At 39.5% G+C, this 26,480-nt stretch overlaps 1 protein-coding gene across 2 annotated transcripts in view; it reads left to right on the top strand.

Moving 5' to 3' along the window:
- Window positions 1-26,353, top strand: part of ChT (choline transporter) — a 97,386-nt gene extending 71,033 nt beyond the window's left edge. For both annotated transcript variants that reach the window (XM_071584496.1, XM_071584495.1), the window contains 7 exons: window positions 7,240-7,395; window positions 10,852-11,000; window positions 14,808-15,087; window positions 16,556-16,773; window positions 17,892-17,995; window positions 19,925-20,379; window positions 20,756-26,353. In XM_071584496.1, the coding sequence (XP_071440597.1) occupies window positions 7,240-7,395; window positions 10,852-11,000; window positions 14,808-15,087; window positions 16,556-16,773; window positions 17,892-17,995; window positions 19,925-20,379; window positions 20,756-20,997 (1,604 nt within the window). In that variant the 3' untranslated portion in view covers window positions 20,998-26,353. The remainder of the gene's footprint in view (window positions 1-7,239; window positions 7,396-10,851; window positions 11,001-14,807; window positions 15,088-16,555; window positions 16,774-17,891; window positions 17,996-19,924; window positions 20,380-20,755) is intronic.
- The last annotated feature ends 127 nt before the right edge of the window (window positions 26,354-26,480 follow it).

The following is a 26,480-nucleotide window of genomic DNA, read 5'->3' as shown; positions in this document are numbered from 1 at the left end:
CTTATTTTCCGGACGAACCCTGTAGACTACAGAGCTGACAGGTATGCCTCTACTGTCGTGTGAGTGCATACAACTTTGATTGAAATTATCTAATTTTGTACATTTCGGCGAAATGGAATTAAGGGTATTTAAGCGTAGCTCCTAGTCTATTCAGATATCAGATCGAAGCAGATTTAGTGTCACCATTTATAATATAGAAGTACCAACACGCGTCACCTGGGAGGCGGAATTACGTCCACATTCCAAGAAACTGCGGGATATGCGTCGCAACAGCGACTTTTAACGGAGTCATCCATTAATATGCATTTGAATGCGACAATTTCAGAGTGTAAAAATAATTCGCCTTGACCGGAATCCCGGTCAAGGCGAATAATGTGTACACTCTGAAATGGTTGCATTGAATTCCGTCTAGATGACTAACGCTCAGTTGATTCACAAAAATACTTCCATTATTTCTCTCAATTGAAAGAAATTCACAATTGGAACCGGAAAATACGAGACAAATGGAATGTCCGGGTAAATAACCTGCAATATTCACCATTTCATACCGCTGATATCTGAAAATGTTTAGGGCATCAATGGATCAGGATGCATTTCTCCCGAGAGACGCTTGAACATTTTCAATATTAAGGTCATACAGGATCTTCAAATCATTTTTTTGATGTTGAAGCATAGAACTCGGCGAGTTCCATGACCTACGACATAAAATTACAGCGGCGTGGCGGAGTTCTCACAAAATGCAGCCCCATGGGAATCCCCCCCTCCCATCCCCCGCATGAGAAAGGTGCGCAGGGAAAGGTAGGAAGGAGGTGGGAGCACTCGGCACCGAGGAGTTTATGGGACCGCGAATCGATGTTAGTTCCGGAGGAGACCACCAGGTGGAGTCGGCCTTAGTCTCTCTCCTGCCCTTTCTGCCACAGCGTGGGATTTCGATCGGGAGGATTTAGAGGCGGAGGGGTGGGCGGGAGAGCTTTTCTTCCACCCACCCCATCCCAAGGAGGGGTTGAGGAGGGAGAAGAGCCCTTGAGGGGAAGGAGGACAGGTGTAAGAGCTCAATAGAACGGGGGGGGGGGGCAGGCTGGAGGGTAGCCGAGAAAAGAGGCCGGCCGAAAAGAAGGATATATTTTTTTAAAAAAGGAGGGTCGTGATACGGTGATATTTATGGAGTATTTCGAGACATTTTGCCGAATGATAGATATGTAGAGGGAGAATTTCCCATTAATTATATCTTTAGTAACGGCTATTTTATATGAATATCGTCCATGAACCAATTCGTCAGATCCACCCGAGTAGGTAGGTCATCGAGTAACGCGATCGCCTCTGTTCACGTGTTTGAATTTAGTCTCGAGCGTGACTAACCTTTGTGTTGTCACGCTGTACAGAGTTTGAATTTATTTGGATGAGATTAAGGTGTAAGGTGACCACTACCGTTAGGGTGCTTCAAAATCTCAACTTCTAATTTTACGGACGCCAATTTTATTTACGAGTGTTGGCACTGGATATGTGCGGTTGACCAATAAGAAAGGGTGATTCAATCTAAGTGGAAGTCTCGACAGGGTTGGAAAGCCGTCATTGACGTTCCGTTGCGCCGGCGGCAGTCTCGTCTTTACCTTACATCAGGAATGTGTATCGAATCCGCCTATCCCTTTCCGCATGTGGACGGAGGCATTGATACGACCCACATGTGGATACGTGTATTATATCGCTATGCAATCTCCATATCGCAAATCCAGACGTGGGGGGAGGCATAGTCCTAGTTTTCCACTTCCATCCACCAACCCTCCTCTCCGTGAAGCCCCCAGAATCCTTAGCATCCCTCCTTCCCCTATCCTTCACCCACTGCCATTTCTCCTCCCTCCTCCCCCCCCACCTTTGCCCCTTCGCGTCCGTCGTGTTGATTCCCTGGTCGGCCGTTCGGTTACGGCGCGCAAAACATGATCCGAATAATCTGATTGGGTCGTCGAATATTCAACGTCCCCTCGGAACCCGCCAGGGACACGACCCGGGTCGATGTGGGTGAAATATTGGATGACCGAGAGATGAGGAGAGGGGGAAGGGGACGTGCATCGCCCGCTTCCGGCACGTGGCGACGTGATCGATGGGCGTTGGTGCAATTTTCATTCGTGACAGTCGAACTTCCAGCTATGGATTGGTTGAAAACAAAAAGAGACGAAATCGCAACAGTTTTGATTCCTTCAAATACAAGTCGGTCAAATGTGGGGGTACTATGTGTATTGATAGTATGGCTGCTATTATACATTTCCAGTCTGAGGTTCTAGATTCGAATCGCGGCGTTCACGGAAATTTCGGTGATCTCTATTCGGCTGCCTTGGGGGAAACATCCCAACAAGGAGGGTAGAGGGTCTGAGGAGGGAGAAGGGCTCCTCATCATTTAACCATAAGTTAAAAACCTCTAATCGTCTTTCGTTTAGAGTAGGCTAATGCCGATGCCAGGTTTCTCAACACCCTACCTGATAGATCAATCAATATCGAACTATAGATAATACCACCTGCCGTCTACTTCCCCATCTATCGTGACGAGTGAAGGATTACACATCTCTTCAAACAAATAACTGTCGAAAATATAACTGGAATAATAATCGATTCTTTTCCGCAGTTTATTATTTCCTCTCCGCGAAAACGGATGCTGACTTTGAACGTCACCTGTAATCTGATTCTTTGCGTAAGGAGAGGTTGGGCTAACAATTCAACCGTAATTACTTTTGTAAAGAGGATGAATTTGAGGATACAAAGGAGGAGCTTAAAACCTTCCTAGATTAACGTTTGGAACTTTTGCGCATATGTCCCAAGATATTTTTACTTTTTGACAATATTTAAAAATCTAAATGTGCAATCGATAGGGAATGGGCATGCCTACACATGATCATTTTAATTTACCAAAAACTTCCTGTTCAGGCATTTGAAATGATTAGCTATTGGTATTAATTGTGGTTAATGTCGTCAGTAGTTTAATTTGATAACTTTTTGTTCACTATTAATATTAATTTTGTTAATTATTTTATTTATAGATTATCAATAGGAATAATTAACTTTACTATTAATTATCCAACTAACGGCCAACATAAAGTGGAATTAACATAGTTACATTTTTCTTTCCGTACTCAAGCTACTCATATTAATGTTCTTAATGTAAAATATTCATTGTAATCACCATTCCTCCTATTCTTTATGCCGTCTGTATTCTATGATTTAAACTTAGATTGTCTTTACAAGTTAAATCAATCAAATATTCCGCCGTCCACTTGAAGTACGCATAAATAATTTTTCCTAAGGAATAAATTGTCTGGTTTTAATTGTTCTTTATGAGCAGCTTGTGGTACTTAGGGCTAACCTTAGTGTCATCAAAAGTAATCAAGAAGTGAAGATATTCTCATTAGATGAAATTTTGTCAAAGAGAATCTTTCAATCCCGTTTTCCATTAATCGCGTTGATAGAATTAGAACGCACGTAAGGAGGGTACTTCATATTGACATTCCCACAATGAGATTCAGGGTTCAGTTGTCGAAATTGTTTGGGTTATGTATAATTCTATGCCATAGTGTTTTACTGGTTTCGACTCAAGACATTGTCCGTTGGATGGAATGTTATTAATTCCTTTTGTGAGAGATTTTCTCCTTGGAGGTTCTCTCCTTGAGAGATAGATGAGAATATTTGTATCCTATCGCTAATTACTAACTTATTGCGACTTACTCAAATATATCATTAGTAGATAAACTGTCATTTACTCATGAAAAATGGAGCATACGTACATGCATCCACGGAGAGTTTTACCAAAGCTGAATACCCCCTAATGAAATATTTTATCAGTTAAGTTTTGATCCATTACCAAATTCAATTGGCTAATGGCATAATCCAAGCTTAATGGAGAACATTAGGTTTAAGCTGAAATGACCGTGGGAGGTGCAAATAATTGCCGCGGTTTGTAAATTGTGAGAATTGAGAAAGTGTGTAATGATAATGAGGGTTCGCTCCTTTGAGACAGAAGCATGGACCGCATGTGAAACCGCATGACTATAGAATGCCATTCTTTCAAAAGCAAGAGCAGGTACCTTTTTTTTATATTTATTGCAATGCGCTGCACTGGAGTTTAGATTGTTTCGCTAGGAATCCCACTTTCTCCATTTATCTAGCAGTGAAAATACGGATTAGTGAGAGTCTTAACCCGGCCAAATATGACAAAATAATTTGCGATTTACGAATAACACCATTAATTAAAAGTTTAGCCCAAGTAAACGGACTGATTCCCTCATTTTGAAGGCGTTCGTTGTGTAGAAACGTTTTTTTATTGAATTTTATAACTCCGTGTTTACCCAAGTGCCTCCCACAACGGTTTTTAACCATCAGCATGGAAGAAAAGCATTAAAAACTTGTAGGAAATAAGTGAGAATATACATAGGTGCAAATATCGTAAAAAAGTAAATAACTAAAATATGTTTCATGAACATACTTTTTGAGGGAGGGCAATCCGATTCAAATATGTGTGGACAAAGTTTCATGTAGGTTATGAGGACATTTTAATATCTCAGACAGAAGAATGTCGTGTCCCTCAAACCCAAGACTTTCAGAAAATAACGGACCTTTGATCTTTTTCAAGGGATGTCCATAGGCATTACACTAAATTGAGCCCGACATCTCCTTGCCAGGGAAGGAATTTGCTGCCTCTCCTTTGCCACCATGGCATTCGTTGAATGTTTTTCCCCAAAGGGCAGTCAGGATTAAGTATCTCGTCGAATCATTTGCAGGACTGGAAGCCATATTCGGTCGAATTCGTTTGGATTAGTGGCGAGGGAAGGTGGGCAGCAGCGGGGAAGGGTGAGGGGAGAAAGCCGAAGAATATTGCGTTTTAGAAAGGCAGTGGGATTCACGAGTGGCAAACTTCGCCTCAAACTCTTGAGGACAGAGAAGAACCAAGCCCGAGAGAATAACGCCGCAGCAGTGCCCTAAGCCCTCTTTCTCATCGTCGATTCCGGCGAATCACCTTGGATACCGTCGTTATTGAATTTTTCACGTAGATACGGTTTTCTCCTGAGCCACCTCTGCAGACGCTTCGTCGAATGTGCCGTGCTGAGACATTACCCCCGAAGAAGAAACCTCTCGGTATTCTCGAAAGAATTTACAAGATATTCAAATGCAGATCTCTTTGAATCTCGTTTTCTTCGCGATACATGAATGGATGGTCTTTAAACCCCCTCTCCCCCAGGTTCTATTAAGATCGATCCCCTTATTATTTTATCCAACTCGCAGCTTTCGATTATTTTCCCACAAAGATGCTCACTGTGAGTCGTCTGCTTTTTCGAAAATCACTTGTAGATAGTATATTCATATTAGCCTTAGCCAAAATCGGATTTTATATCATAATAAAAGATGTAATTAGAAAATGAATATATATATTTATTCATCTCTATACAAACGCTCGAAATCCAGGAATCGGAACCAATTTTGGTAGTTCTATTCCATCTAATCCGTCCACGTATGGACAAACGAGTTCCATATGCAGAGGAATCGCTGATAGGTGTTGCGTTATTGGTACTGAAGGGAAGTGCGCTGATATCTATGCTGTCCCCTCTGGTTGATATCTAAAAGTATCCTTCCTACATTCCCCATCTCTTTGGATGAGTAATGAGTGTTATTAATATCATGCCTAAGTAATTTTCGTACCATTACACGTAATTTAATCCCCACCTCGAGGTTAGTGGTTGGTGCAAGAAATTTCATTTGAAAGGGTCTGGAAAGAGACGTTGTCAGCAGATCATAAAATAATAAAAAAGAAATGAGACAGGATTACTCTATGAAGGTCTGCCAACAAACGTAAGGGGCAACGTCCTATGTAAGGTAAGTCACACTCTGGAGGCCAAGACTCGAATCTTTCGCCATCTTTCGGAGCACATTAACCTACGGCAACGTTGGAAGAGAACATGAAGATAATTTTTCGCAGCTTTAGTTAGTTTGCAACACTGGAATTCAACGGTTTTGCACGGTCTCTAGGTATTGTACGCCGGCCCCGGTGGCGGCGGGGTAACATCCTCGTCTGCCATTCCAAGGGTCGCGGGTTCGATTCCCGCCTGGGTGAGTTTTCCTCCACCTAGGGCTTGGGTGTTTGTAAATGTGACCATTATTATCGTTGTTAATAGTTCGATGTAAAGGCCAAAATGTGCTGTTTTCGGACTAATACTGAATAAATAAATAAATAAATAAATTGTTATTATATCGTACGAGGCACCCTTTTAACCTTATATTATTTCCTTCGCCTATTCTTTTCACCTCCTTCCTACCTCCATGCCGTTCTAACACGGTCTTTACATTCCAACGTCTTTTATAAATTCCATTTGTTTGTCTCTGATAAATAAACTTGGTATTATTTTCACACCAAAAACTTTATAGTATTACCTTTTTCGGTGCATAGGCGACATCATCAGGTGTAACATCTCATAGGTGACATCATCAGGTGTAAAACCTGATGATGATGCCATGCCTGATGGTTTGACACCTGATGATAATGCCATGCCTGATGATGTCGCCTATGCGTCGAAACAGGTAGTATTATAAAGTTTTTGGTGTGAATAATATACCAAGTTTATTTATACAGTGATAATAATTTTCATAAAGTAGAGCCTCCAAATAATCAAATCCATCCTTGTGTTTATATAAATATAATTGATTCAATCCACTTAGCTCGTTGGCTTATGACGATCAGCTTTCTCCCATATGTTGGCTCATGGATTACCTCATGTTGTCTTTTCGAATTTATTTTTCCTTCATCATTCACCAACTTCATCATTATCCATGTTACGTAATATCATGCCCCTACTTAATCATATTACGATCCATAAGGGAAACAGAGGGCAAAATAGAAGATTCCGTATTCAATTACTAGGGATAAAGTAAGCGAAAAGATTGGAGGGATGGATGCAAGATGGAAGAGCTAAAACTATGGCAATGAGCGATCGATCAGCATTAGGGTTGAAAGGCCAATGTAGCTTCAGCATTACATTTTTTCAAACCATGTCAATAATATTCCTAAAAATAGAGCTAGTAGAACGCCAATATCATTCAATGAAGAAGATGAGGTAAATCACTGGGGAAATGGGAGGGAATCTGTGGAAATGAAAAGACTTTTACCCAGATCCAGGGAGAGTGAAGAAATGTCTGGGGGCTTGAGAGTCTTATCCTAGGCGCCGATGCTTTCTAAACTTCCCTTTCTCCTCTTTTCCATTCCAGGTGGGGTTTTCTTCGCGAACAAGATGAGGCAGCAGGGATACATCACCATGCTGGATCCACTCCAGGATTCATTCGGCGAGAGGATGGGCGGCCTCCTCTTCCTCCCAGCTCTCTGCGGGGAGGTGTTCTGGGCCGCGGGGATCCTGGCCGCTCTCGGTGAGTGCCGCTCTTCAAAGGAGCGGGGGAAGAGGAGGGAGTGACGGAGGCGATGGGATCGGGGGGTTGTGTGTGAAGCAAAAAAAGGCTGCGCCTTGGGATCCCGAAAAATCCCGGAGAAGGACCCCTCGCTCGCCCCCCTCCCGGGAATCTATCCATCGACCGGGGTGTTTTTTGACGCGGGATTCCATCTGAGCAAGTGTCTATCATCTAGCGGATGCCTGATGTGAGAGTAGGAGTGTAAATATTGTTTAGTTTTTCGATCTGTAACGGAAAACAAGACAGCGCTTTTGGACCGAGATCCATTCTCTAAAATCTTGTATCCACAATAAGACAAAGTATTAGCAATCATGCTGAAATTCGGTAATTGAAGAAAATATTCCTTCTGCTGATTTTCTTGAAACCGCTCATTGCTAGAAACTCGTAAGGATTTCGCCTTCCCTCATAATTGAATTTTCTGCCAAACTACCTACTTGTTAAAACTTTATCTTACAACTTTTTTTCTGTGGGTTCTCCAGGGAATCGTTTAGAGGAGAGACGCAGCAGAGCAATGTACGCATGATACTCGTGGCCGTGACGACAATAACTAAGGTTATATAATCTGCAACGGCTCAATTTTCACGCGAGCCACTATTTCATCTTGATCACAGCTAGACATTCGAGATTTAATGTATTTCGTTTCCATAGATCGAGTTCATCATATTGGAGTCGTGATGTTTTTATCGGATTTAGATGATCTTTTCCATATTTTCAACTATCAGATGTACTCCATTGTTCTTGCACGGAATCTAGTGATTAGAGGATAAACTCTTAGACTAAAATGGGAGAACAATTAACGGTTGGCATCTATTTCGCTCAAAAAAGATTTTTCGGTATCGAATAAAAAACGAAGTCATTTGGCTAGTTCCTCTCGCTGGGTATTTATTTCTTCGATATTCTAATTTTGATTTTACCCTTCTCTCTCTCATTTTATCGTCATTAATGATGTTACCATATCTAAAAGTAGTTTGGCTGGGATGGATTGGGAAATGTGCTATACATTTTGAAGGATTTAGAAATGAGTTTTGTAAAAAAGCGAATCTTTGAACAATCCCTTCAGACCTATTTTATTTTTTCGACCGTCCTCCTCTTCGGTATACATAGGGTTTTGCGAGCTTCTTCCTTTCTCCCTTCGACCGGATTCCGGTCGATTAACGCGTATTAGAGAAGAAGCAGGTGCGTTCGCCTACACTTCATCCCGTCTCAGGGAGAGTGGCCTCTTTGGGAGCCAGAGAGAGCCTCGCTGGATGTGATCGAATAAACGACGTGCCCCCAAACTCGTCATGAATGTACTCTCTGTGATCCTGAATACGTATTAAGACACTTGAGACAAAATATCATTTTTTCGCGCTATTTCAGTGAAACCCTTTACATAAAACCCCTTTGAATATTTAATCTGATCGAAAACCAACAATTGGAGAATATTCCAAGAAACTACATTTGTAGATACCGCAGCAGTGACTTTTAACGGAGTCATCCGATAATATGCATTTCAATGCAAAAATTTCAGAGTGTAAAAATAATTCGCCTTGACCGGGATCCGAACCCGGATACCTCGATATCCGGCCGAGTAATTTAGCCAGCTAAGCTTTCTAGGCGCCCTCTTAAAATTACACATATTAAGAGTACGCTTAGATGGCTTAACTGGCTGAAGCACTCGGCCGGACATCGACGGATCCGGGTTAGAATCCCGGTCAAGGCGAATGATTTTTACACTCTGAAATTGTTGCATTGAATTTGGAAATAGACGGACTTCGACTTTCTTTTTTTTGCTCTTTTAACGACGAAATTTGGTAAAGCTAATTTGAGGAATATAAAACATTCATTGAATTGATTATTAAATAATGAATAAGTGTCAACAGATGAGTGATGAATCAGACATTTTTTTATTGGTACAATGAAAGGGAAGGTCAAGGCTACAACAATAAATGGCACAAGTAAATAAGGGTGCACAAACAGCACCTCCCAAAGGAAACAATAGAATTGATTACATTAACATAAATGTCAAGAGAAGTAATCTATGTAAAATTGTATTACCCGTGATTTTATCTTTGCGAACAGAGTTCCTATTCCTTATTTGTATATTTTATATACATATAAGATCAGGTGCTGATGTGCTGATATTTTTCTATTTGTACTACATACATATATATTCGTTTGAATATTTCGATATTTTTTATTTTGAAGCCTCGCTGGCAGGGTAAGTCGTAGCGTTTGTAATATCTGCCATTTAAATCACGTCAAATCTCAAGGAATGCAAAAATACCCTGATTAGGAAATAATGGATCTCACGACTTAGTTGGGGCGATATTGAGATTTTATTGTCCCGTCTTGCACCTCAACCTAAATTATGAGGGAAAGATTGCAGTTATACCATATGTCTGATTTTCAATGGAAATATCTTCATTGCAATTGTAAGAAAAAACTATGTATTCCCTTGTGAAATAAAAGGCATTAACCGCAAGTTGGAAGACACTTCGAATTTAATCATAAAACGCATGACTTTCTAACGCATTGACCTTGGTTACCTATGGGTATGTTGCGGTTAATTCAATTGGATTGAAAAAAAAACTGAATGAATAATCACACGGTAAGGTTTGTCCTTTCTCATTACGTAAGTACCGTTAGATTGAAAGTTCCCTACTTCATGGCTATGACTCTCATCTCTCCGTCCAATAAAATAATAGCATTAACTGCGCATGTGTTGTTCTTCCACGAAAGGAAGCAAATATTTGGGAAGCATTTAAATCGTTACTGACTCCGGCACTGTATTTATGTGACCGCCTGTTTAATATACCAAGTTAATGTATACGGGCATTTTCCTACTTGAGCATTAATTAAATTATTCTTATATTGAAAAATCTCTCTCACATTTTTACTAGATTTTTGTCATAGCCGTGCCTCGTAAGCATAGTTACTTATGCTTTTATGCTTATCTAACAATAATACTAGCCAACTCGAAGGTTGGTTTTAATTAGCGTGAGTACACCTGAAGTCCAATGTCCTCTGTTATGTGATATTCGGGCATTATACATATATATGGAAGGGTTCTGTTACTTTCTGTTTTCTCGACAGGTTTCAATGAGGCCAGTTTGTTTATAGTCCATTCAGGTTATACGATGGGTATATTTTTCTCTACTTCTTCCAAATGTTTATATTGCATACGTCCAGTGACTCCTGTGTTTCTTTATTATTCAGTTTACTTTATTTTCTCACTAATGTTGAGTATTTTCGTTCACTTGTCCTTCGCAAAGATAGAAATAGAAATTGCTAGCAGTTCTCGAATTTCTTCTTCGTAGTTAAGTAGAAAAAGTGCATGGTTTTTTAGTAAAATAAATGTGTCTCATCCACCACGTATCATGTTTGCGTTGCTCATTATTGGCGCCTTTATATGTTCCCCCCCCTGTTCTCTTGCAGGGGCGACTCTGAGCGTGATCATTGACATGGACCACCGGACAAGCGTCATCGTCAGCTCGTGCATCGCCGTCTTCTACACGCTCTTCGGGGGATTGTACAGCGTCGCCTACACCGACGTCATACAGCTCTTCTGCATATTCATCGGACTGGTTGGTTTTGCATTCACTACAAAACTCGCCGTGCATATTTGTATGGGACGTGTAATTTGAAAGGGAGCGTTGGATTTGAACCGAAGAGAGACCATTCATGAAGTTCCAGGTTTTTCATTTCTGTATTTACAGATGGTCCGAGGATGAGCTGAAAATGCGCGGATTCAAATTAATTTTGTGGAGTACGTTTCATACTTTGTTTAGAAATAATTATTTGAACGAACTTTCGTTATTTTATTCAAGTTTCATGAGAATTCAATGAACAAGACGAGGTAGTGTAAGTTATTATTAACGTAAACCAGCAGCCATTTTTAAAGTTGTTAAAAATTGAAATGAAAATGAGATCGTAAGTAAGTAAATAATCAAGCAAAGTTAAAAAAAAGATGGAATGAATATTTTTGAATGTGAAATCTTTTATGGCACCTGAGAATTACTTATTTTTTCCAACCTTCCAACGGAGTGTGGCTTTAATGGTTAAGAAAGAGCAAATAATTATCGCATGACATTTAAAAAATCAGGGTATGAGGTTCAAATCCTGGATCCTTTTTTTAGTGTAAAATATTCAAATTTATTTTTAAACTGTTGTGTAGTCTTCAGGATTTATATATTCCTTGGTTTAAAGGGCAATTTTTGCAAATAATACTTTATATTAAAAATGTTTTGCAAGATATGTACTGTTGACCTGAAAAATATAAATGATGATTCAAATCAAATGACACACATGGTTTCATGTGTGACATTGAGTCATTAATCAGTAAAGCCAACTTCAAAATTCATGAAAATTAGACTGTTGAATTCTTTTCCGGGAAAAAATCATGTTACTTGGAGCTAAAAATATCAGAGTAAATGAATGAATTTAATCTTGTTCGGGCATATAATATTACATAATGGGGTTTGCCATTGACTATTTGGTCTGTACTTTTACGTTTTTATGCTAAATATTAATTTAATTATTTAAAACTTGGAAAAGGTGTCCTGCAGTAAATGTATGGAATGAACATGAAGGTGGCAGGTGTAACATGCAACATGAAGGTGGCAGGTGTATATGTGACAGGTGTAACATGGAATATTGAAAGCGTCCATTACCGAATGTGAAAAATAAGTTAGATTACCTTGCAAAGACGGATCTGGGGAATGTACATTTTCATGAATAAACTCCTGAATAATTAGAAAGATCTTTTGGAGGGAGAGTAGCAGCAAGGCCACCGAGGAGATACAAAATACGTCAAATATCCATCACCTAGAGTTCGTAAATTTTCTGTAAAACCATTCATCGCAAAATTTTACATGGGGAATAGTTGTTTTTTGGAGGCTGCAAAGTATTATGAGATCATTCGCAGTAAATCACGATCTTTTTCATGATCGGCGAAGAATTTTGTGGTTCACTCAAATGTTATTCTCTATCTACCAACAATTTTCGACCTTTGCGCACGAATTATACGCCTTGGAATTTTTCTCGCATGCTGAGTGACAAAATAAAATATGGTGAAATATTTTCCGATAAGTCCGTCTGTTCGTTTAGGAAATCAAAAAAAGCGAAGTGGGTATTTTCGCTTCAACAACATGGGAGATATACCTTCCACTGAGAGCCCCTGTCACTGGGGTTTGAAGATGTAATTAGAATTTTCGTTGGATAAATTACACCGAATTTTGTGAACTACTTTTATTCAGGTGCATTTGCAGGGAAAAATATAGTATACATGTAGGGAAACAAATAAAAATGAAAAAATAAATTAATGCATCGGGTTATTACTTCGGGTTATTCGTCTGTAGTAAAGGCTCTTGTCATGATTTAAACAAAAAAATACATGCTGGTCCACTTGTTTTACGAATATTTAATCCCTGAAGAGTGATGGCGATATTACAGTCTAATTAAGGTAGATTTTCTATGCTTAGTGGCCACGGCTGGAACGTAACCACCTAGAGGTATACCATAATTACGGTTGTATTTGGGAAAATGGCATCTGATAACAAGCGAATAAAAAGGCATTTCGCCTCTTGCAGGTATGTGCGGAATTTTATCAGTTTTCCTGTTGCTCGAAGCGTTGCTAACGTACGTAATAAACATATTCACGTTTACCCCTTTTCGCTGATTTACACGATGGTTACGTAAATTGAATGGTAAACTTCGTATTTAAAATAATGTAAATGTCGTGTACGAGTAAACATAAGACCTAGAGGTTTTTCCTTCGTCCTAACTAGGAGGGAATTAGGAGGGGGAAAATTTTAAAATACTGAAATAGGCAATTGTGTATCTTTTTCTCGCACTCCTCGTGTCCCTTATCAAACGGCTGGAGGGGCCTGGTCTGATTCCTTACTAATTTAAGACTGTAGTTAATAGGCCCCCAGTCTTATTTCGGACGGAAAAAGGACACCTTTAATTAATGAAGAGACTCATGAATTATGAAGATCGTCGTTTCTTTTTCGTGGGTCCTTGGGTTCACTGACCACCTGTTGGAAACATTTCCACTCTTCCCTCCGCCGGAGGAATTAGCACGACCGAAACTGGCTAGTTCGTACGTATGTCAAACGTCAGTCTTAATTTGGTGCCCAAGCGAGTTAAGTATGAGATGAGGTCATCGGAATGACAAATATTTGATATTTTGATAGATTTTTGTAATTGCAGTCAACAGAGAATTAAATGTCCATTTTCCTCGTCGGAAGTTGATTCTCATTAAAAATTAGATAAGGCAGAGTGGGAAGGAATGAAGGGAAATTGAGAAAGTAAGCATGAATAGTGGGGTGCTCTCTATGCTGATGGCTGGGGTCTCGATCAGCACATTATGCAAAGCTTGACTAATTGAAGATGTTTGCCTTCACAATTATGAAATAGAATTATGTAATTTTGGTACATACGCGTAGTATCTATTACATTCCGGAATGGCGTCCATAAGTTACCGTTTTGAAATATCTAGTGAATTTCCTGAAATATCTAATACACCATGAAAAATATATATTGCACTATAAGTTACCATGTTTCACTCAGTACATTACATGCTGGGTGCTTTAGTTTTGCAATAATTATTTTAATTACTGTTATTGGCCATGGTCAAAGTACTAGGGATATGAGACGAAGAATTGTATTTGGGTCAAAAGCTTTCACAAGGATGAAGGAATAGATTACAGGGACGTCGAGTAAGTATGTTAAGAAAATGTTCATGAAAACTTTGATATTGAGGGTAGTTTTTTACAGTGCGGAAACATAGTCATTTAATCAGGAAGATAGGCGTAGATTGAAGGCTTATGAAATGTGGGTGTGGTAAAGGATGGAAAAGGTGATGTGGACTGAAAGGAAAACAAACGAGGAAGTGCTCTGTAGGGTGGGAGAGGAGGGATAATTTTTGGGAGTAAAATAAAAGAGGAAGGAAAGATGGATAGAGAGATTTTTGATTGCTGGTGGGATGTTGAAGACTGTGATAGAGGGGAGTGCGTTGGGTAAATGAGGAAAGTGTAGGAATAGGATGGGCATATTGCATGGAATGAAAGGAGGAAAGAAGTCTACGGAATTGAAAATGGACTTACTACAGTGCCCAATTTCCGGTTGTATTTTTGACTAGGAGACATTATATAGGCTCTGTTCATTCAAAACCTACCTTAATCGGTGGAATACCATACAAAATTGATATATATATATGTAGTATGTAATTCCTCAAGGTGCAAGATTACGTCTTAATTCTTCACCTTGGGTGTAATCGGGAGTTAAATTTAGGGTTTCATATCAAGATTCCTGCGTTCAAATTTGTTCGGACTTGTGGAATTGTGTCGGCATTTCCCCTCTGAGAACACGATCTGTCTCGCTCCCCGCAGTGGATGTGCATTCCGTTCGCGTGGGCCAACCCCAAGGTGGGCGACCTGTCCGCACAAGACGTCGACTGGATTGGTCACGTGGAGACCTCCGAGTTGGCCTACTACATCGACTACGGCCTGCTGCTCGTGTTCGGGGGCATCCCGTGGCAGGTGTATTTCCAGCGGGTGCTGTCCAGCAAGTCGGCTGCCCGGGCCCAGATCCTCTCGTACGTGGCCGCCTTCGGGTGCATCCTCATGGCCATCCCGCCAGTGCTCATCGGGGCCATCGCCAGAGCCACGCGTGAGTAGCACCCCCTTCCTGGGCTCCTATTCACCAGGGGCCGGCCACTCAAAACACCCTGCGAACTTTGGTTTCTCCATTTCTCTTAAAATACCATCCCATATTACTAAACTTAAATTTAATCAAATTGTTCACTTACAAAGATTATGGACCAAATTTTTCGAAATAAAACTATCTATTTATAGTCTAATTGAATTGTTTTCTCAACTCAAGCTTGTACCCACTCATTGTAAAGTGCCGTAATTACCATCGTTCCTCGTTCATTCTGAAAGAGTTTCGTAGGGAAATTGAATCCGTCTCGGACCATTAGGTTGTCCGAATTTGACAGGTTGTGATTTATAATAATGAATTAAAGAGACGTGTCTGTCCTTCTCATTAAAGCTTGATTATATTTTTTCATTTTGATGCCTTACCTTGAGTTTCATATTTTTGATTCTTTGAGAAAATACTTTAACATAAGTCTTGAAACTTTCTTTAATTTCATTGGTGAAATTGAATAAAACCATTGATTCATTAGATTGTCTCTGCCATCAAGAGTATAAATATTTGAAGAATGAAAATTTTTTGGTCATTGAAGAAGATAGGTCACGATTTCTCCAACAGGACATTCGTGTCGGAAAAAGTGGAACATAAGCCCATTAGGTGAGGTAATTTTTCCGAAAATGACTTTCGAATTAATCCGTATAGGCGAACCTTTAGTGTCGAGAATATTGAAATCCAATTTCTCTGGAAAATTACGAATATATTTCTAATCTGTTGATTTCTTGCCACTAATATTATTCTCGTAAAACTTATTTTCTCTCGTTATGTTAACCATTGTTAGCCAATGAGGACAAATAAATAATCTTATGTTTATTGTGCATAGAAAAATTTCACATTTTGGCATGATATTTTATTAAACATGAAATAAACAGCAATATAAACTTACCTAATAATTAAAAATGAGGTCACTGGCGAGGCTTACTTTATTACTACTGTGGGTGGGGATACAAAAAGGTGAATGGTTACTAATTTGGAAACTCGAACTAGTTGTTTTAACGTTTTTCAAAATGTCTAACATAAATACTTAATTAGAAGAAAAAAATCTACACTCTTGCCCTTTTCTGTACTTTCTTAAGTTCTAAATATTTGAATGAGGTGTGAAATATTGGAATTAGTCTAAAAAGGCAAATTTTCCACCATTGGGTTTGGTTTCGCAGCTGTATTCCAAATTTCCATACTTGAATGAAAAATATAAGCGAAAATTCAGTTAAGCCATGGGTAGATTTTGAATATTTTTTTTCTAAAAGTGAAAACTCGCCATTTTTTTCTGTGTTGAGAAGTGACACCGTGAACTTACACAGCCATCTACCTGTAGCTTGATTCTTGATGAATGTGAGGTCTTCAAATTTGGCTATCGCTTGCCCTCTCTTTCAAAGTATGCGTTTTCGCATTCGCCAATCTTGGTATTCTTGATGTTTCCATTTAGCGTGGAATGAGACGGACTACAGGGGCCCGTATCCACTGACAGCGGAGGAGACGAGCATGATCCTTCCCATGGTGCTCCAGTACCTGACCCCGGACTTCGTGTCATTCTTTGGCCTCGGGGCCGTATCTGCCGCGGTCATGTCTTCGGCTGACTCCAGCGTGCTCTCCGCCTCCTCCATGTTCGCACGAAACGTTTACAAGCTCATATTTCGACAAAGGGTAAGTAAATGAAATCTCCACATCAGCTCATGAGTCGTAAGTTGGAGCCACGATCACTTGGCGACTAATCTGCGAGAGAGTTATTGAAATATATTGTCAATGGTACACTTCATGGCATCACAACCTACAAATATTTAACCACAAATTAAGATGGGAATATCAAAATTTTTTGGCGTGTAACAAATATTTTTAATTTCAGATTATAAAATTGAGGGGATATTGCTATCACAAATAGCGAAAAATACTTCCAAGATTTCTCGTAATTAACGGAATATTAATGGCACAGAATTAATAGTAAATGCGAGTATAGTTAATGCTACTTTTATTTGTAGCATATATTTATGCTGCAAATTTCAGCTAACATTGCGTCAAATGTTTTTCCTGCTCACCTTAATACCCGACGTTTTTCGAAGTCGAAATAGAGTCCGAATAAAATCTGATAACAGGTTACACTTTATCGCGATCATATCAATATTATATCAGTTGCCAGGGAGATTGAACCTGATCAAACGGAATTTTCATTTTATTCTCTCTAGGTTTTATCAAAAAGAACATTTATAATTGCCATTAATTAATGAATGTTTTTTCTCTGCTGAAACAGGCTTAATGCTTTTAGAGACAAGAATTGGACACAATCAAGCTTTAAATATTAGTTATCACAGGGTGAAATGCCAATTACGCCCAAAAATCATTGCACGTGGTTTAACTAGATGTAGAATGTTTGGATGTTTGGAATAATTAATTTAATCCGTTGCAGAAGTGTACACCTTTTCAAATTGAAAATCATGCAAACTAAACTATGATAAGATAAGGTCTTCCGATTATACGTTTATATTTTTCTTACTCCAATGGCATTGTCAATATTAGACATTAATTTAAAAATTGAAAGATGATTATTGACAGTTTTAGATATGTTAGAATCTTAAGAAATCCGTGCATTTGAAATTTCTTATACTTTCTGATAAATTGATCAGTTTTATAAACTTAAGCGTATCCATTAATTATAATTCACAAGCGAAAAAATGCATATTTTGCGTGATATAATTTTGAAATGTTTGAATTCACAGAAATATTTTCCATGCAATTATTCTGTGCATCCTTTCTTTCCAATTTTCAAGGCTTCAGAGATGGAGATCATCTGGGTGATGAGAGTATCAATCCTCATAGTCGGTGTCCTCTCAACTGTCATGGCGCTCACAATACCCTCAATATACGGCCTCTGGTAAGAGTTCGTATGAAAAGTGAACATTATATTTTTTATGTATTTTTCATTTGAGTTAATTGAAAAATAATATTATCTGGGAAATATAGTATGCTGGAAAAACAGAGGAGCTCGGGTCTGTAAATATTTTCATTGAAGCCGATCCGGCGAAACTAGAATGACCGAAATAGAGTTTGCGTTCACTGAAATATTTAAATTAAAAATTCATTCTTTTGGCTCCCTTGGCTCATCAGCGTACGAAACCATTTGCCCCATGGCGGTGAAAGAATTAATTTTACACGTGTATCGGTATAAATAATACTGAAGATAACACGTGGCATATATGGATGAAATATATTGCATTTTCAATCTATTTAAAATTAAAGTGATTAATACGTGACATTCAAGCTTGAAATTACCTTCCAATTTTGATCGTCAACAGGATCAGTTATTTAAAAAGAAGTATGTAGTAGTCATAAAAAATTCATTTTTGGATGAATATAAATTTGAACAACTTTGTACTGATTGCAATATCAGTTTCGAAAATGGGAAATATCAATAATTGGATAATTACTAGCTTGCACATATAGCACCTGCATGAGCTGTAGATTATTTTTTATACCATATTTAGACATAGCAAGCGTTGCTTTATGGACAGGACACTTTTAATTAGTTCGGAAATACTGCTGATGGGATTTTACCTTTTAAATAATGTAAATATCAAGGCCTTGATGAATCGGACTTTATCTTTAGAAATATATGGTGCCCTCATGCATTGTAATTAAAAAATAAGGAATAGAAAATAAAAAGAAGTAATAGTGAACAACTGAAAAAAGGGAAATAGCATATCTTCACTCCGTCTATCAAGTGCGTTCAAAAATGTAATCTGATTATTAAACTCGTTCAATTATTTTAAGGTATTTTGAATATTAAGATTGACTACAGCCAATTAAAATATCTCCAGCTTTAACATTAAAAAATGTCAAAAGTTACCATCAGCAAATATTAAAACATTTCAAGACATTTTTTTGTTGAATATAGTTTTCAAGACATATAATGTAACGGCGCATTAGTCCTGTGAATAGAGTTCTCGGCCACTGACCTAGGGGTCCGGGACACTCACAGCTTCACTCAGGCTGTGATATCTTCGGGTGACAGTCATCTTATTGAAGACTTTGATAGAGGAGAGGATGTTAAATAAGCGCGGAAGGGTCAGGAGTAGGATAGGGATGTTTGAAGAAATGAAGTTAGGAAGTATTCAGAATTGAAGGAGGCTTACTTTAGTATTGGATTTTGGGTTATGTTTTGTTAGAAGAGGCACGGAAATTGTCTCTGAACCTTGGTGGCTTTTTTTGCCAAAAGCGAACCTTAACTGGTAGATTAACGATAACAATACTTGTAGTCTTCTTTGAAACCGATGTTGTAAGAGAGGAAGGAGGAGTTGGTCCCCTTTTCCTTGGTGTGGGAATATTCAGAAGCCGTGCGTCTAAGTAAGATGCTCTCTGCACCCTTTCTCTCCGATAAACAATTTCCTCACTCACACATCGCATTAAGATCAGCTTACGTTACAAATATCTGCAAAGGAAGAGATTTCAGGTAACCAATGCGAACAAATGGAATGCGGAAAGAGATTCCGTTTGTTAACCGTAGTGAAAAAAATTACATAAAACCTTTAATCTACTATGACACTGGTTTAGCCTACTCGGAGAAAGTTCTCCTTTTGTACAGATAACAGAAATACTACTATTCCACAACTACGTAATATTTATCGACGACCATGGATGGCTTCACCTCAGTGTGGCATGATCAGATGGACGCCACCTGATGATGCCTCAAAGTGGTCACCTCTCGATAATCGAAGACTTTGGCGGCTTTGATCTCTCTCCAGGTTTTTGATTTATACACATATATTTATTTATATTTATGTACCTCTCTCTCTGATTCGGAAAGGTCGATGTGCTCGGATCTCGTCTACGTGATCCTGTTCCCCCAGCTGCTGATGGTGGTCCACTTCAAGCACCATTGCAACACCTACGGCTCCCTGGCAGCCTACATCGTGGCGTTTTTCGTGAGGTTGAGCGGCGGGGAGCCCATGCTGGGCCTGCCGCCAATGATCCACTACCCCGGTTGGGACGGGGAAAGGCAGCTCTTCCCGTTCCGCACCATGGCGATGCTCTGCTCCCTCGTCACGCTAATCGCCGTGTCCGCGCTCACACGGCACGTCTTCGAGTCGGGCCAGCTGGCGCCAGGGTACGATATCTTCCGCTGCGTGGTCAACATCCCCGAGGACGTGGAGAGGGTCGGAGAACCGGCGGAAGCGGGCGGATTGGCCGGTGGGAACCCTGCTGCGGCCGGGGCCCCGACCGCGGGCGAGCAGATGACCGTCATGTCCGGGGCGCTCGGAGGTGAGTGAACGAATGAATGCGACGCGACCTCAAGGGCTATCTCTGGTTCTTGGGCGTCGGTTCCCCCGAGACAACAGGGATTGCTAACGCAGTTTCCGGGGTGCGTCACTGGACAACATTCATTCGGGGCTGGCGGTGTGCGATTGGTCGAAATATATATAAATTCATCAAATTTTGCATATTTACGTTTCCAAAGTATTAAATGTTTTAAAAATCCTTTGCCATCTGTTTCGTTATTCGGTGATTTCTCTATCCGTACAATTCACTTTTGGAAGGTCCAATAAGTGCTGAAAATGTCGTCAAACAGCATGTTTGATTGATATTTCTACCACCTTCACTGTCGCCTCACGCCCCTCCTCGTTCCCTCCACCCACAGGCAAGCGGTACTACGGGTCCGCGGCTCCTACCGACGAGATGAACGGCCGCGTGAACCCGGCCCTGGAACCGGACACGGACGACGACTTCGAGGAGGAAGAGGAGACTGGTCCGGACGGCAAGAAGAAGAAGACTTTGAGGCGGAGGCAGAGTGGCCGCGAGGGCGGCGGCGGGGGCGGTGGCGGCGCCGACTCGCCCCTCTCGTTCGGGGGCCGCCCCCGGCAGGACCAGACGTCTCTGTGAGGCGGGACCACCACCATCACCAACGACAACAATCGTATGGAAGACCCCCGATCAGTGCCCCGCCACCACCCCTCCCCCCAGCATCACATCCACACCCAACACCATCCCCTCCTTTCCCCCGGGCACGAGTCGTCCAGAGCGGAAGCTGCGTCTCCCGCCCGCCGGCTGGCGTAAGGATGACACAGGCAACGACTACTGGGAGGCCTCCCGGAAAGGGGCCGCGGGGGGGAAGGGCGAACCCCTTTGAACGCCACCGAACTCGGCTAGGGTCGCGACCGACGAGCGCCTGGCTGAGTGCACAATGAACGAACCATGTTATTGATGGAATGTAACGGCGAGGTGCCCCTTGTCTTGTTCCTTCGACTCTCCACATCCACAGCATGACATTGTACATAAAAAATATTTGGGTGAAATGGATGCGTGGGGGAGTGGTGGACAGGATCACGCTGCGACCCTATTGGCGGTTGTTCATTATTTTTTCCATTAAATTCAAAAGGGGTCAGTGGTGCGTGTAGTTAACTTGTGTGGGTGGTCACTAACACCACGCACGTGTGTGGGTGTATATATATATATATATATATATATATATATATATATATATATATACATACTAACATAGATACTTACATATTCACACACACATATCCGGAAGGAGTAGGGGTTCACCGTGCACTATCTTTCCCTCTCCAAGGCCTTCTCATCCGCGTTCACCCCTGCCAAAGTTCTAGCAACCGGGGAACCGATAATATTATTAAACAATAAGGTATACGTTTTCCTCCGTTTAGGATTTTGAAGCGGTGCCGTTGAAAGGAAAACTGTTTAATACATATCAAATTTGCAATACTTTTGCTGTTCAAATTTAAATGTGTTTCTTGAGTGTTGCGGTGGAGACTAGGCAAAATATTCACTTAATAATATGTATGCAAATATTTTCCCAATGGTCGGATCAAGGTTTTCTCATTGGTTTGGTGTCAAAGCTTCAATGTCAACGTCGAATATCTAAGAGAATTCATCGCTGTTTCAAACTGATCTCCTCGCCCTGATATGATCGTCAACTGTTTGCCAACCCCGCAGCATGTTGTCCATTTATTATTATAACTGAGTGAGTTCCAAACGTTGAAAACGTGTACAATTCGTTCCACATTCCTCCCCCATGAAGCATTCGTAGGAGGCAGGACTCTTCTACGGATTAAAGCTGATAGGATCGTTGTTGCCTTTTCCAAACAATCGTTGTCTAAAAAAGATTTTTTTCCTCTTTGAGTGGGTAGAATATAAGGGTGAAGATTGAAATATATGTAAAAATGGATATACATATATAATATTAAAAAATATATATATAAATATATATATGAACAAACCCCAGATTTTTTTAGCTCGTGAGAATTTTGAGGTGGATGAACAATCCGTGATAATTTTGTGGTAAAAGTGAAATTATTTTAAAACATAATTCCATATATATATTTTTTGTTACGCGAATATTAAAAATGGAACCTTTTTGAAAATGCGTGACAGGAAGCAAGAAACGTTTAACCTCAGCTAGTTGAGTAAAAAAATAAACCTTTAGTTGAGGAATTTCCCATAGTCGCGTGGTCAGTGTTAATTGATTAAATGTAAAAAGAAAGAAATAATTTACGTAGGAGATTGTAAAATATGGCTGTTAGTGGAAACTTTTATAAAAACCATGTAAAAATTTGAGGCACGCAGTCGCATCTGAAAAAAATGAACCTGCACCGGCGTACTGAATTGTTAATCTAATTATCACGATTAGTTGGGTCACGTGCATCGCGAGAAATTTTCCGCGGATAGGACACCCTTTTAAATAATGTATCCTAGGAAGAAATCGCATTATGGCCTATAATGTGATGCAAATGTAAACATATCAAAAGAGAGTCTGATCTAATCAAAAATATAAAGGTAAAAGGAAATTATGCTGGGCCTCCATGTAGAAGAGGAGAACTATATTCTCGTGTTACTTGTCAGTATTAGAGAACAAAAAAAACTTTTTATAAATGTGAAAGTCATTTGAGCCGTTATGCCACGATAATATATATCAATGTAAACATGAACCTATTTAGCTGTGTGCTTAACTGTTGCCCTATGATAGCTCTCAAACGGAGTGGGTCTCCTATGGTTTGGGGATGAGATATATGGATGGATCCATGGTAGGGAATGCAGTCGTCTTAAAAACGAAAACGGTGATTACCTGGCTTTTTTTTGAGATGTAAGCAGATTGTAACTCAATTATCATTAAAATTGCCATTAAAGTTGAAAAGTTAGAAGATCAGCCCTTGTGGTGACAGCCAAAACCAAAATTCAATTGGTCGGAACGAAGAAATAAAAGGCAAGTCAACCTAAAGCTCATTATGACACGTATACATTCGGTAATACTCCAAAAAAAAACTCCCACTGTGCTTTAGAGGCCTTCTTTTCGTAAGTTTTCCGATCTCGTCTGAAGCTTCATAGAGAACTCTATGAAGTATATTCGGAAAGTTTAAAGCAGGTGACCATAGACGTTCGCTATCAAAACATTTGAGTTGTCTAAATAAATTGAGTAATATATGTTTTGCACATGAAATTATATAGTATTATTTTTAGCATCTTTTAAAGTGTATTTTTTGGAAGATTTCGGAAAAAGGACTTCAACAAAGGTGTAGGCAAAATTGCCTCCCTCAGAAAACTGGAAATAATCCAAAGAAAATTTTATTGGGAGTTTTAATACAAGCTGCCAAAAATTGGCTCACATCCCTGATGTTTCGCATCATCTAACAGTTTGTGGATGGAGCACTACCTTCAAAATCTACTCATCCACCTTATACCGTAAGCAGCGGGCATTATTAACTCTAAGAAATTGATTGTTGCTGCAAAAAAATAGCTTGTAATCACGAAAATGTTTTTCATATTATCATAAAATCACGCTAAAAGACTATTGATAACAATTTTAAACATGTCTAAAAATGCCAACCATGGTCACCGTGAAAATCGTTTTATTTAGTTTCCTCATCCATTTAGCGTGAGAGCTGATTCATGACGTAGTCCCAGTTGATTGAGTCGATTACCTCTGACTCAGGGCAATTGAAAAAAAGAGAGTTTGCTGCTCCAAGAATATTAGCCTGACCCTGCTCCAATGTTTGCAGAGATTTTGAGTGAACCGTTTGAAGAGTTGTTAAAGACTATAGCTATATTTGGAAGTGTATGCCTATGTGTGAATGTCATTGCGTATACGCTCACAGTACACGTGTCTATACAGACCATTTAATGTCCCTCCTATCAAAAACTTTCGTTGATATTTCACGGTTTCACGGCTTGCTGGAGCCATCAACGGTTGACTATCGTCAGGTTGAACCTGAACTTGTTGCGTTATTTGGTGGCACTGTGTTTATTTGGGGGGAGAAGCGTTTATTTTTTTTATTTGGTCCGTGTGGCAGTCTGCCTCTGGAAGGCAAGTTTGCCGAGATTATTTTTTCCTAGCTCCTCTCCTAGAAAAATTCGTCAAATAACATTCGTTGCTCTAATATCTAAAAATTATTGCCGTTAATGTTTTATGAATAATGTGGTGCTACTTAAAAATTGGCGTTTTGTTAATTAACGATCTCTCATACATGTATGCCCCAGAATGCATAAATGTGTGTATATATATTTTTGAACCTTGAAAATACTCTGCAATCGATCAAAGGAGTTTATAAGGTTACATTTTAAATTCTAAATATTCTCGCAGGCGAGTATAGAGATCGTTTATGCCATCAATTGCAATTGTTTCCAATTGTACAAAAAATTCTATTGGCCAGCCACTTCAGGGTTTATGTTTAAATTCCTATTGATGGACTCTTTGGGTTGGCTTTGTTTGGAATGTTGTGATGAGGATTAGGGCAAACATTGTTTATGTTATGCGTTTCTCTCAAAGTGCGTATTTTGTTCAAAGGCCGTTCACGCTGTTTTTATCCCAATTGTTTTTCTTTCTGGAAGAAATTTTAATTGGCGTTGTTTGTTAGTTGGTGTCGCTCTGAATTGCACAAAATGTCCTTTAAATGATTGTTTGTTCGCTTTAGGGAACATCCATGAATACTTTGCGCGCACATTACCATGAAATGATGTGGTATTTATGGCAGGACACGTTAGAATTTTGTTTAAATGCACTCACTGACTTTAGCTTTGTTTGCCCCTCAATGTTTGAAAAGGTTGATTTTATATGACCATACGGTTCCAGCGAACTTTCTAAAAATAAATTAAGTGGCAGCAGGGCATGCAGAATTTGTTGACTGTGTGTGCCTCTTTAGCCTAGTCGAGAGTGCACCAGAGCATTTGGTGCAGTATCTGCGCATTATTTCCCTCTTAACACAATTCCGGAGAAAATTACAACCGAAGGAGTTTTCGGAGATATTCAATTCAAGTCGATGTGTGATTGGTCAGATCGCTCTCATTTCTGATATCAAAGAGTTTATGTTATGTGACTGTTAATTGTTCAAATTAAAATATTGTGGCTGTTAATGCCGAGGGCAGTAAAACTGATAAAAATGCATTTAACTATATACGTTGTAAATATATGGATGTCGTGTTGCCTGTCTGAAGATTTAAAACATCCGTGACTATATTAAAAATATTAAAAATTTACTATTTATTCGGGAATGGTTCAATCTCAGGTTTTCTCAGCGTGACGGCCAGGAGTGTTTATTAACATGTTAGAAAAGTGATGCATTCCTTGCTTAAATAAGAATGTCGATATAGGTGACGGAAAAAATGCCATGAAATTGTCTAAATTTGACAACACCCATTGCAATAAGAGAAGTAGTTAACTTTTTGGTATTTGGGAGAAAACGATAATATATGGTATGATCCCCGCTGATTGTAAAAGATGCCTGCATAGAAAAAATGTTTTATTGATGCAAGGAGAGGAACTAGAAAACTTGAAAAAAGATAGCTAGTTTGTCATATATGTGATGTAAGCATATTGGAATTGAACAATGAAAATATAGGAATGTTAAAACGCATATTGTCAATTGTTGACTCATGCTTGTTTTGAGTGATTTGATCGGCGGAGGAAAGGTCTGGGTAAACCTGTCCCATGAGTTAATTTTTCCTTGCGGTGCAAAACTGGTCTAATTTTTATCTTATTTGAATTCGATGGAATTCGCTGTAAAACTTTCCGATTTATTTCATAAACCATACACTGTGCTTGTTTGCATTCCCTCATTTTTGTTTTATATCAATCCATTAATTATACATAACTTTGAATTTGTCAGTAATTTTACGTTGGTTTTAGGTACCGCACCCGAGTTTCTGTTTTTGAAGCACCTTCTCTCTCCTGAAAATTGGGATGGGATAGCCCGAACTGTTGTTATGGCTTGTTGTTAAGAAACGAAATTGTTTTATGTGTAAAGATACAATAAAAATGAAAAGTGGATATAAATGGTGGTGGAGGTGTTTCTATGTAAGACTTAAGAAGGAAGCGGTAGATGAGTGAGAGGGAGCCGAGGAAGACTGAAGAG

This window comes from Hetaerina americana, unplaced genomic scaffold, assembly GCF_022747635.1.
Source record: "Hetaerina americana unplaced genomic scaffold, ioHetAmer1.1.p SCAF_19, whole genome shotgun sequence".
In the NCBI taxonomy this organism is placed as follows: Eukaryota; Metazoa; Arthropoda; class Insecta; order Odonata; family Calopterygidae; genus Hetaerina; species Hetaerina americana.
This window is presented reverse-complemented; position numbering and strand designations above follow the sequence as displayed.